The 12,431-nt window shown below is 37.4% G+C and overlaps 1 protein-coding gene and 1 non-coding gene across 5 annotated transcripts; one reads left to right on the top strand and one right to left on the bottom strand.

Moving 5' to 3' along the window:
- Positions 1-1,663: 1,663 nt before the first annotated feature.
- On the top strand, positions 1,664-1,770 carry LOC133827855 (small nucleolar RNA R71). Its single transcript, XR_009890505.1, has one exon. It is a non-coding gene; the product is annotated as a small nucleolar RNA R71 (small nucleolar RNA).
- A 5,209-nt stretch (positions 1,771-6,979) lies between these two features.
- Positions 6,980-10,049, bottom strand: LOC133823356 (importin beta-like SAD2). 4 transcript variants are annotated; one of them, XR_009888264.1, is made up of 10 exons: positions 9,664-9,797; positions 9,390-9,492; positions 8,763-8,908; positions 8,532-8,652; positions 8,268-8,448; positions 7,973-8,132; positions 7,835-7,876; positions 7,640-7,758; positions 7,390-7,523; positions 6,980-7,311 (listed from the first exon to the last, which is right to left on the bottom strand). XR_009888264.1 is itself a non-coding variant. In XM_062256041.1 (9 exons), exons 1-9 carry the CDS (start codon positions 9,798-9,800, stop codon positions 7,440-7,442), a joined length of 1,164 nt encoding a protein of 387 aa, XP_062112025.1. In that variant the 5' UTR covers positions 9,801-10,010; the 3' UTR covers positions 6,980-7,439. The 4 variants fall into 4 exon arrangements, 1 of the variants encoding a protein (XP_062112025.1); XR_009888263.1 differs by lacking the exon at positions 9,390-9,492 and having other exon boundaries at positions 9,664-10,049; XR_009888262.1 differs by lacking the exon at positions 7,835-7,876 and having other exon boundaries at positions 9,390-9,563; positions 9,664-10,005.
- Between the last annotated feature and the right edge of the window lie 2,382 nt (positions 10,050-12,431).

Raw genomic sequence — 12,431 nt, 5'->3', positions numbered from 1 at the left:
GACGTCTTCCAAAATAAGTGTATCGATTAGATATGATTGGAAACACTCATAGTTATTAGGTGGTTGTTTGCCGATGTGGAAATAATTCACTTCTAGAGTCATGTCCCCGAAATAGATTTTCATGAGACAAATCCTACAGTTAATGACTGCATTTGCTGTTGTGAGGAAAGGTCTACCGAGAATGATGGAAATTTTGGACTCTATACTCACTTCAAATTAAGTGTCCAAGATGAGAAAATCAACAGGGTAATAGAATTTTTCAATTTGAATTAGAACATCTTCTACTATTCCCCGAGGTTTCTTGACTGATCGATCGGCCAGTTGTAGCACCACAGATGTGGGCTTGAGTTCTCCTAGACCTAATTGCAAGTATATTGAATATGGCATGATATTTACACTTGCTCCTAAGTCTAGAAGGGCTCGACCAAATTCTTGTTCCCCAATTTGGCATGAGATGATGGGACAGCCAGGATCTTTGTACTTAGGCAAGGTCTTGCAGTCAATTTCCGTGCTAGCTTGTTCTGCCAAGAATGCAATTTTCTTGACATGGTGCTTTCTTTTAATGGTGCACAAATCCTTGATAACCTTGGCATAAGCCGGTACTTGTTTGATCACATGCAACAATGGAAAATTGATCTCTTCTTGTGTTAAAAGGTCTAGGATTTCACCTTGATTTTTTAGTACCTTTCTAGTGGATTTCAAAGCTTGAGGAAATGGTGCCTTTACTGGAATGCTTATTGGCATATCATCATCTGGAGCAGGCATTGACGTACTCGTTGTCTTAGTTAACGGTGAAACCGTACTTTGACCACTTCGAGTAGAGATGGCATTAACCTCTTTGAAATTTGTATATGGAGAGGAGGAGGTTTGTGCCATGTGTTGTCCTTTTTTATGTATTAGAGGTTGAGCGGGAAGTCTACCATGCTCTTGAATTGCCAAAGTAGTAATTAGCTTTGTCATTTGGAATTTTATGTCTTTCATTTCCTCTACCATTTGTGTGAAACAAGATTTGAGCTCTTGAGTTGAGGCTATTTGTGTTTGCACAAGAATTTGTAAAGTATTCTTAAGTGAATTACTTGATTGCATGTTATTTTGAGGAGCAATGTATGCTTTTGGCGGTTGTTGCGGCTCAGGCCTCCATTGGCTCCCAAATGCTTGGTTTGAATCCTTCCAATTGAAATTTGGATTGTTGCGCCAATTGGGATCGTAAGTGTTTGAGAAAGGGTTATAAGGCTTCTTGTAATCCCCTAAAGCATTGCATTGTTCCTCATTTCCTCTTCTTAACTCACCAAGAGTTGGGCACTCTTGCAGTTGATGTTCCGCCCCTCCACAAATGAAGTATGGATCTCGTGTCTCTACCTTTGCAGCCATGTGGATTCCTCTACCTTCTTGAGATTTGAAAGCCTCGAATTTTTGTCTCAATGATTCAATATGGCTTTCGACGTTGTCATCTTCCCTCAATTGGTAGATTCCAGTTGCTCCTGGCTTGTCCATAGGACCCGATCCCTTCCATGTGTAGGACTTTTCAGCGAGATTGTCGAGGTACTCGAAAGCTTCATCGCGATCTTTTTGAAGGAATTCTCCATTGCACATCATTTGTACAAGTTGTCTTTGTCCGGTTGTGAGACCATCATAGAAATAGCTGATCAGACGCCAGCTTTCGTACCCATGATGTGGGCATTATTTTATCAAATCTCTAAACCTCTCCCAGACTTGATGGAAAGTTTCATGGTCTTTCTAGATGAAGGTATAGATTTTCCTCTTAAGGCTACTAGTCTTATGGGGTGGGAGAAATTTGGCAAAGAATGCTTTTGTCATTTCGTCCCATGTTCCGATATATCTAGGCCTTAAGGAATACAACCAGCTTTTTGCTTTGTCTTTGAAAGAGAAAGGAAAAAATCTCAATCTCACAATGTTGGTGATATTTGCTCGGTTTTTGAATGTAGCCACCACCTCTTCGAACTCTCGTATATGCACGTACAGACTCTCATTTTCCAACCCATGGAAGGTTGGTAGAAGGTTAATCATGCCGGGTTTGAAATCGAAATTTGGCATATTGTTGGGATACATTATGCATGAAGGTGTGGTTGTACGTGTAGGATGTAAATAATCCTATAAATTTCTTGGTTGGACTTCATCTTGATGAGCCATCATGGGTGGTTCAGGAAGTCTCGGTGAATTTTAACGAATGGAAGAAAACGACGAACTAGGAGAGTTTTCTAAAGCTTCTACTTGTTGTCTCACGAATCTCCCTAGTGCGTCTCTATTTCGTGGCATAAATTTTTATTATTTTATTTTGTAAGTATTATAAGTGCAAGTGTGTAATGTAATAAGTATACAACAAAAATGTTCCCAGGCCCATTGGGAAGGCTGCCAAGGTACCACTTTAGGCCTAAGTGCTTTTCTAGAACTCCCTGAGGTTCTTAGAAAAGGTTGGAGGATAACGCTAACACAGACCTTATTTAAGAACCAATTTTTCTAAGACATAATAAGTTTTGTTTTTACTAATTTCTAAAATTACACAAATTTTCTCAATACTTTTTTTTAATAAAAATAATTAATTTACTATGCAAACCTTTAATTGTAGAATTACCTCCCCGGCAACGGCGCCAAAAATTGATATCGCCCAATAAACTACTAAGCGGTCGCAGTAGTAATCGGGCTATGTCGTATCCACAGAGAGGTCAAATACAAGTATAAAGAAAGATTAGTAAATTAGAAATCAAAAACTTTGAAATAATGTAACATTGAAAAAGAATATATTTTTTTAAACACTAAATAAACAAAATTGAAGAATTAGAATCAGAAAGAATATATGGAATGCATAAGTTTCATTCATGCAAACATATATATATATATTAATACAATTGATTCATTCTATTCAACTATAATTCTACACCATTAACTATAGATGGAAAATATATATAATAAAGCTCACCATAAAATATGTTATGAATTAAATTATACTAACTTCTAATTTTAAAAACTTATCATATTATATACCTTAGAGTGACAAAATACCAATGGCAGAATGAAGTAAAAAGCATATAATATAACAAATATTCTAAATTAAATCAAGATATAGAAATGAAGAACAAAATAAAGAATTAATATATTAAAAATATAATGTGAAACATGAACTTCACTCTAGCCTTTCCACAAGAGAATTTAGCCTAAAATAGGCATTGTTTTCACTCAAAAAAAGTCTAAAAGAAATGAAAGAAAAATAGGGAAAAGAATGTTTTTCTCTCTAACTATACTCTCCACACTTAATTCCACAATCTGATGTCCTTTTTCCCTACATTTGGCTCTCTATTGATAGTGGAAATAGGACCCAAAATGTGTAAAATCGTGTACAAAATAGTGGGGAAAATGGTTGCAAAATTAGTGTAAAGTGGGACAAGTGGGAGACAAGTTGCAGCAGTCAAGGAGACACGTTGGCCACGTATCACGTGGTGAGTGGCTTCGGCAGGCGTGGTGTTGGGGCGTGGGGAACAGTCGCTAGGCAGTGGGACGCATGGCAGGCTCGGGTTTGCTCAGCAGGCTGGCGCGTCAGGAGGTGGCAGCAGCTGGTAGGCGTGTGTCAGGCGGCAGGTGTGGCAGGCCCAGGGATACGTGGCGGCTACTGGAGGAATGGCTAGGCTTCGTCAAACTCGGCTTGGCTTGGCTGGGTGAATGGCAGGCTACCATGTGGCAGCGTGGGCACTTGCTGAAGACTTGGGCTGGGCTTGGTTTTTTGGCCTAATTTTGTCAAAAATGTCATTTTTTCATGATTTCTTCAATTTTAATTCTTTCTTTCTTCTTTCTTTTTCTGTGTCAAAATACATTTTATTTCCCGAAAATTAAACACAAATTAAATTAAAATTAATATTTTCAAATATAAAATATATGACAATAAATCCATGAAAATATTAATTAAAACTTAATTAATTTTAAACTTTAAGACTAATAAAATAATATTTTTGAGCACTAATAAAATGATATTTGGAATGGTGCGATCCCCATGAACAGGAGAAATCGCGCAAAATAGTCGTGAAGCGGGAGACTAGCTCCCGCACTAATGTTGCCTGTGCTCCAGGCCCCGAATGCACCCACTCAGTGTGGGCCTTTTCTTCCTTCCGGGCCAGCCTGTTGAAGAGTTCAGAAGTCGACTCTACTACGAAGGATTTCTCCAACTCATTTAGCATCCAGTAGTTCCAGAACTGGTTCGTCTCCGCTTCCATTTCCCACGTATTTCCAGTAGGAAGCTTATGCCCCTCCAAGATGACTGGGGCTGCATTTACCTCATCCTTTGAGTAAAGTGTGATGCCATGAGCCATGATCAAAGACCTGAAAGCAACAGGAAAAGCAATAACCAAGAAGTTAACACAAAGACCGAAGAAAAATTGTTAAGGCACGAGGATTCAACTAAACTGCTTGGAGAGGTCCCCTCTGGACAGTGCTCTGGGAACAACTAAGGTCTGAGGTGCATAAGTCGGGAACTAAAAGCAAAACAACTTCCCAGAAGGAAACAATTCTCCCGAATGATTTTAAGGCATCCGGGCTCGTCGATTCAAAGCGGTCCAGCTCGCTTCATTAGTCGCAGTATATTTTCAAAAGGAAATTTACCCTAAAATGTTCTCTATTATTCATCATACTACCTAGAACCACCCTACACGATGGTCACGACCCTAACATTCGACATGATCATGGAGGCAATATGATAATAGAAAACAATAAGGGAAAACAAATAAGTAAATAGAAAAACTTATTGGAGAAATTTGAACTTGGGGTTTGTTGGTGAAAAGGCGGGAACGTCGGTAGAAACTCAGCCTTGAACTTAAGAAGACGGTAGAATAGCTCGTCAATGTTCTCGGAATGATCGTCCAGGGTGAAGTTGTCCTCTTGATGAACGAAGGGCAAGTTCGATGGAAATAATTGGAAGTTTGGACCTCAGTAGGTCGGTGAGTGTATACAACACCGAACCCAAGAATACTGGGAATTATGAGAACAACAACCCTGATCTTTGAGATCATTTGAATCAAAACTGGGGGCAGGCTAACCCTTCAAACCCGAATTTACGAACACATTTGAATAGCCGAAAAGAGCCCATATAGCCAGTATACGAGAATCAGTATAACCCTATACTGGGGCAGGGAGCTGGAGTGTTCACAAACAATAACCAGCTGCCCCAAGTGCAAGCTCAACCTCTGGTGGATTTAGTCCAAGAAAGAATTAACCAACTTGAAAGAGCATTCAGACCTCTTAAGAGGAGAGAAATAAGGACAAGGCAGACGACTCTGATGAGAAGCTCTAGCCTTTTCCTCTTCACATATCAAACACTCCATTTCCTTACGGATTCAAGATACCCCACATGGCACCTTTTGAGGGGACCTCAAACCCGTACAGCCATATGAGTACGTTTAAAACAATAATGTGCACCAGCAATGTCAGATACGAGCTTAGGTGCATGCTTTTTCCAACCACATTGATGGGACCAGCAAAAAATTGGTTCGACAAGTTCTGAAGGCATTTCATCTCTTCTTAGGAACACTTGGCTAAGGAATTCAAGAAATATTTCAAGGCCATGGTGGGTGTCAGCCTCGAAGCCTTGGCCTTGATTAATGTCAGACAGCAGCCGGGAGAGTCATTAAAGAGCTACCTGGCAAGGTTTAACATAGAGGTGGCACGAACTCGTAATGTCAACGACAGTGGTCATCTTATGGCAGTATGAGCTAGGGTATTGCCAGGAAGTCCCCTTTGGGATGATATGCAAAGGAAACCTATAAGGACAATAACCGAGTTCAATAATAGGGCTCAGAGATTCGTCAATGTAGAGGAGGCGAGGTCAGCATTAAAACTAACTCCTCAACCTGTTATAACTACAACGACGAATGTCAACTCAGCCTTGACCTCGGCTTCCCCCTCAACGCCGTGGCCCTCAGGAGACAACCCTTCAAAAAGAAAGAAAAATGAAGGGAATAAATTGGAGCAGACGAGGGGGAAAAGAAAAAAGGAGATAAATACTTCTCCATTTACACAGTTTATACCGAGCTTACAAAAACTCAAGGAAACATTTTTATTGCCAACGAAATTAGGTCCCAGTTAGATGATCTAACCCAATGCAAAATCAAAAGTAAAAGAAGGATACCAATAAATTCTGAAAATTCCATAGGGACATTGTTCATACCACCGATGAATGCAAACAACTGAAGGACGAGATCAAAAGTCTGATCTCGAGAGGATATTTTGGGCAGTACGTAAGAAATAGAAAGTTGGCCCAAGCGTTGGGTGGACAGAGGGCAGCTCCTACACAGCCTATCCAATAGAACACGACCCCATGCACAAGGGAGGATGACCGACCTCCCCCGATAGATGGGGAGGATGTCCAACAGAACCCGGCCCGACGCACACCGCTGGGTCAGGTAGAAAATGCGCAGAAAAGATATGTCAATGAGCTCAAGACGGGGGAGGGATATCTCTACGAACCTGAACCGCGAGCTCCAAAACAACAGAGGGTTGAAACTCAACCCATTACTTTCACAGAAGAAGACACATCGCATGTCCAGTTTCCCCACAATGACCCTCTGGTCATCACACTCCAGCTCGCCAATAAAAGGTTGTGCCGGGTCCTGATAGATAACGGGAGCTTAGTCACTACTACAAAATTGACATGGGACGACGGTCTTAAACCGTCGTATGGACTCTCATACGTCGGTTCTAATACCGTCGTCCCATGCAATGTCATGCCATGTAAAGCATAAAACGACAGTTGAAATAAAAGTGTCATCTCCTGTCGTACATGGGATGATGGGTCCTATACAAACGTTGTCTCTTGTGGTACATGAGACGACAATTTATGTGCAAGCGTCATCTATTGTAATAAATAAGACGACAGTTCCTACTAAAGCGTCATCTTCCTGCAGTACATGAGATGACAATTTATGTGCAAGCATCGTCCCCTACAATACATAAGACGACAAGCTCATAGAGACTGACGTCCCACGTAGAATATGAGAATTTTTTCATTTCTCTATTTTCAACCACTATATTCATTCATAATTTCTTGTGTAATTACAACATAGTTCAGACATAATCTATAGGCAGACAAAATCAATAGAACTCAGTATGTTCCAAATCTAAAATTACAATATCAAAATATACACTTGGAATAACTATGTAAGTACTAACTAAATACTACAATTAGTATATTTTTTAATTCTGATTTCAAAAGTTACTCTAACTATGACTCATCCGCTCAAGAAGCTTGGCTGCCCATTCATTTCGAGTTTCATTAATTTCACAAAGTGTATATGTATTCTTTCCACCACACTACAAAACACAAAATAAAAACTAAGTCAGAAATTAAATCCAATAGAATTGTAGTTCAATACTAATAAATACACTTACATTACTAGTTATCCATCGCATTGGTGTCTCATTCAAACAATAGTCCTTCATCATCCTACAGCAGCTAAAGCACCAGAATCATCAGCGTCTTCTTCAGTTTCAGCTGTATTCATACACCTCCAAAATGCAGAAGCCTACAAACAAGAAATCACAATTGAAGAAAGAGCCTTCTTCTGTTTTTTTAAATAAAATAAAATACATATTAAACTTCAGTATACTTGTATCTAAATTAGAATGATGTATATATTACCAAGTTTTGGCACAACCTAAGGGCATAAGGTGCCATCTCCTCCCCAAACTTATCTACTATTGTCTCCAACGTAAACACCAGATCCTCATTCTCCACCTCATTCATAAGTTTAAAAAACTCTGAGACAACAATAAGCAAATTCAGTCAGTTGCATGATTTTGACAAAAATAATAGTAAAAGTGATCAATCACATACCATCAAGAAATTGGGGAAGGATTGGGCGTATTTCATTAAAATCTGCATATTCAACAATCACGAAAACTTACAGGTGTTAAAACAAAAAAATACATATATATGCAAACAGACTAAAAAGAACAGCAGACAGCTACTCGCCTTTGCAAGCTTCAACAAAAGAGCGCAAAGCAAAAACTGAATCCACACGAACAGGAAGTTCTGGATCTCGCATCCCAGATACAACACTCTGCAGTGCTTTACGGAAATTATTCTGGTCTGAGAAATTAATATGAGCATAATATCCTGCAACCCAAGCGGCCTGACACATACAATAAATTTAAAAGGGAAAGATATGAGTCCATTATGCCACCAGAGGAAAACTGCCTCCATTTAAGAATCTACTTATGTAAATAGTGACAACAAGGTTACAAAAGAAAACTTGAAAGAAACAAACCTTGGCCCTAAGATGGCCAACTGGACTGGTAAACTCAGGAAATACGTGTTGCACCAACATACCCTCAAGTTCTGATTTGTATGGTTCAGTTTGTTGCAATTTTTCACAGAGAGCACCAATAGCAAGAAGGGCACCATCTTTTTGTCGATAGGGCTTGTGTTCCGCTGGTGCTTCATCATACCTGCTCAATGAAATAAAAATCAAAACCATGACAGCAATCAATCATATGTTTCAAATTCGGCAAAGGACAGAAGTGAAAAGTACCTCTTAAAAATTTCAACTATAAACTGGATAAACTTTGGAAGATTTTCTCCACGTTTCCTAACTAACTCGCTGACAAAATCCATGGAAGCAATCCTTGGACTATACAAGTCTTCAATGATATCTGCAGGGAAGCAAGATAACAACAATAAAATATACATATATATGTATATATTGATGAGAAACAATAAGCTCGATCAAAGCTTTAAAGAATAAAAGATTCATAACACTTACCATAGCCTTTTCTAACATACTCATGAGGGTCCTCATCCCAAAGCTTCTGATCATTGTCATTGAAGCACATAAGAGGGAATACTATCTCAAAGAGAATAACCTCAAGTCGAGGTTGCAGAAGATTATACATACTTAGCTTCGAAATACTGCATGTTTGTGGAATAAAAACATTGTTTAGAGGGGACTATTTTTGTGCAGACAATTTTTTTACAACACATAATATTTCTAGCTTACAAATCTACAAACTATCACCACAACACTGCATAGTAATTTTAGACACATTCAAGAAACCACAAAAAGATGCTAGAAGTGCCTAGAGAAAATTTATTTACTTTTTCAGCTTTTTGTGGTACAAATAAAAGTGTTATCCTAAATACAGTCATTTCTTTTACTTAAACAAAAAAATAAATAAGAAATCACTCCTGAGCATGCAGTGATCGAAATAGTGACAATGAAAGAAGACAGAATAAGATTGACAGAATAATGAAACTTTTCGAAATGACCCAATGTCCTTCTCTCTTCCAGTTCCAATATATGAAGCATATCCAAAAGACATCACGAATCCATAAACAATTCAAATAAAATAAACATAAAGAATTTAATCTACTTAAGAAAAAGTTACATCACCTGTTGCTTAAATATTGAAGAATAAGGTTGGTAACTCTGTCAGGTAAATAACCACCAACACGGACCACCCCCAACAGACTTAAATGACACTCCAAAATCTTCCCTGCGTAAGTTTTCTGGAACATTTGAGCGAAAGCTCTATTCTCTGGATTATGCCATTTCAAATCTCCAAACCTGAACAGGTAGTTTTATGTAAAAATGGGTTGCCAATAAATAAGCCTGCTGATTCGAGGCTGGTCCATATTTTCAATTTGTACCAGACCCAAAACATTACCTGGTGAACAGCCTGTTTAAAATGTGAACAGTACATTTCTTCACTTTCCACCAACCCCATGTTTTCCTGAGGTCAGGGTCTATGGGCTGACCATCCACAGGGACAGGTCTCTCCAAAACATTTAAAAACAAAACCATCCACGCATTGAACACATTTGGATCAAATATCTTCTTTGGAATCTCCAACTGAAAAGAAGAAACGACAGTAAGTATATATCAATATGAATATCACAAAAATAATAATGTACATCCCTTGATATTTAAAGGATGTGAGGAGGGGAAAAAAAGTACGCCTAATTACACAATGAAAACCTAACACGAAATACAAAAGAGCATGCCCACTTAAAGAGTTCTAGTAATAGCACCACCAAAGAACAGTATGTAAACACACGTTACTATTAAGAGTGACATATGAATATGAAATCTTTAGTTAAATGAATAGGCATGTTATTAGTGTTACACAGCAGATGCCTTTTACTAGAAAGCAATTTATGATAAAAAAAAAGCGGCAGAATTGTTTCTTGCCCTCTTAATAAAAATGGACAAGTAGGCACTTAAAAATTAACATTCTCAATTTAACCATAGAAAATGAAAGGTGGTAATGATCATTGGGAAAATGTTGCAAAAGGAATAAAGGTTGTCTCTATGGTCTATAATCATGAGCTAAAAGAAAATGCCTTAAAATCCAAAAAGAACAAGATTGTCTCTCTTATTGTATCAGCTTTGATCCCTTTGCTCTGAATTTTTGAAAAAAACATTTGTTCCACAACAGTGAAGAAAAAAATCAATCTTGGTGTTGTCAAGACAATTCTCAGCTGTAATGACACCTTTAACACCCAAAAATAATTCCTACACAATATCAAGATCCTGTAATGACACCTTAGCACCAATAATAAACATTTATGCACTCAAACTCAGTACAAACAATGAAACAAACAACTGGTATGCACAGGAAAGAATTAAGAACAACAACTCTTCAAACAAGTACTTTAAAACTCAACAAAAACTGGCACTTCAATCTTTTATGTACACATAAAACTCTCGGTTGCAGAGTGATTCTCTTAATTAAAAATAATTCCAACACAAAAAAATACAGTGACTATATTTAAAGTATTTTCTCCATATTAAATTGAATCTAAAAAAAACTTACCTCATAAACAATTGGAGGTCTGCCTAGTTTACCCCAGGGTGGCCTGGTTCTTGTGTCGGCGGGGGGATCGCCTGGTTCTTGCGTCGGTGGGGTCGCCTGGTTCTTGCCGAGGCTGAGTGTGAAAGAGAGCAGCTCGACGTTATGGAGAGAGACGAGAGCTGAGTTCTTGTAGAGGCTGAGTTCTTGCAGAGGAGTTCTTGCAGAGGCTGAGTGAGAGAACGAATCGAGAGGGCTGAGTGAGGGAACGAATCGAGAGGGTTGAGTGTGAGAGAGAATAGATCGAGCGGGTGAGCTGGTGAGCGTGAGAGAAAAACGATTGAGGCTATTTTGAGTGAGTTTCAGAGAAGCCAACTGGTAGAATTAAAAGATTAGGGATTTTTCTTGTTTTGTTAAATTTCATTTGGGGTTATTTTTGACGATTGAGGGCTATTTTGAGTGAGTCTCTTATTGTTTTGTTTTATTAATTTCGTGTATATGACTCATTACTTTAAAAAAAAAATTCTATCACATATTGAACATGGAAACATTTGTTTTCTATTTTAAGGAATAATCTTTTTTTTACAAGTGGATTAAATTTTATTTTATATAAATTATTTTTAGTTTAAAAAAAATAAGAAACATATGCATGAGTAATATATCTTAATATTAAACATATGCATGATTTTATTTGATTTAAGTTTTAAGTATTATTAATATAATATAATTAATTAAAAGTATAATATTATATATAAAAATTGAACAACTAATTAAAGTATTAATAGATATGTCTAGACAATATTTTTTATAAATATTAAAATATATATGTGATCCAATAATATTAAATATATTAATACCCTTTTAAAAAAAGGCTTATTAGGATTTTTTTTCCGGACTATTACGACTACCAAATCGTGCCTCCTGAATTTTTTGGCCTGTTAAAAATTCCCCCTGAACTATTCATGTTATTGAAATGAGGGACTTCCGTCCAATTTTGCTAACAGAATAGTGATATGGCGACACTGAAGTGCTGATGTAGATTGCTACTTGTATAATTTAAAAAATAGATAGGCTTTTACCCCCCAAACTATTACAGTTACCAAATTATGTCCATCGAATTCTAAAATTTAAAATTAAAACAATAATTTGAATATTTAAAAGAAAATATTAAAAAAATTAAACTAAAAAATCATTTTTTAAAAATTAAATTATACAAAATAAAAACTTAAAGCGACAAGGCGACACCAAAGTTGAATGTCGTAAGGGACCCGCATGAGCCCAGTCTGTCGACGATGTCACTACCCTCATTCTGACGCATGCCCAACACCCAAGCCAATTTTTTGTCACCATCAATTTTTTTTTAATTTTAATGATTTTTTAATTTTTTTTTAATATTCAAAAGATTGTTTAATTGTGAATTTTTAAAAATCAGGGGGCACAATTTAGTAATGGTAATAGTTCGGGGGCAAGAATACTATTTATTATTTATATTATAAATGAAGCATTGACGTGGCAATACCACATCGGCCACCAAACTACCACATCACCATTCCATTAGCGAAATTGGAAGGAAGTCCCACATTTCAGTAACGTGAATAATTAAGGGGGAATTTTTAACCAGTTCAAAAATTCGGGGGGCACGA

The sequence above is a fragment of the Humulus lupulus genome, chromosome 3 (genome assembly GCF_963169125.1).
Source record: "Humulus lupulus chromosome 3, drHumLupu1.1, whole genome shotgun sequence".
Taxonomy (NCBI): Eukaryota; Viridiplantae; Streptophyta; class Magnoliopsida; order Rosales; family Cannabaceae; genus Humulus; species Humulus lupulus.
The sequence above is the reverse complement of the archived record's forward strand: the minus strand, read 5'-3'. Positions and strand labels throughout refer to the sequence as shown.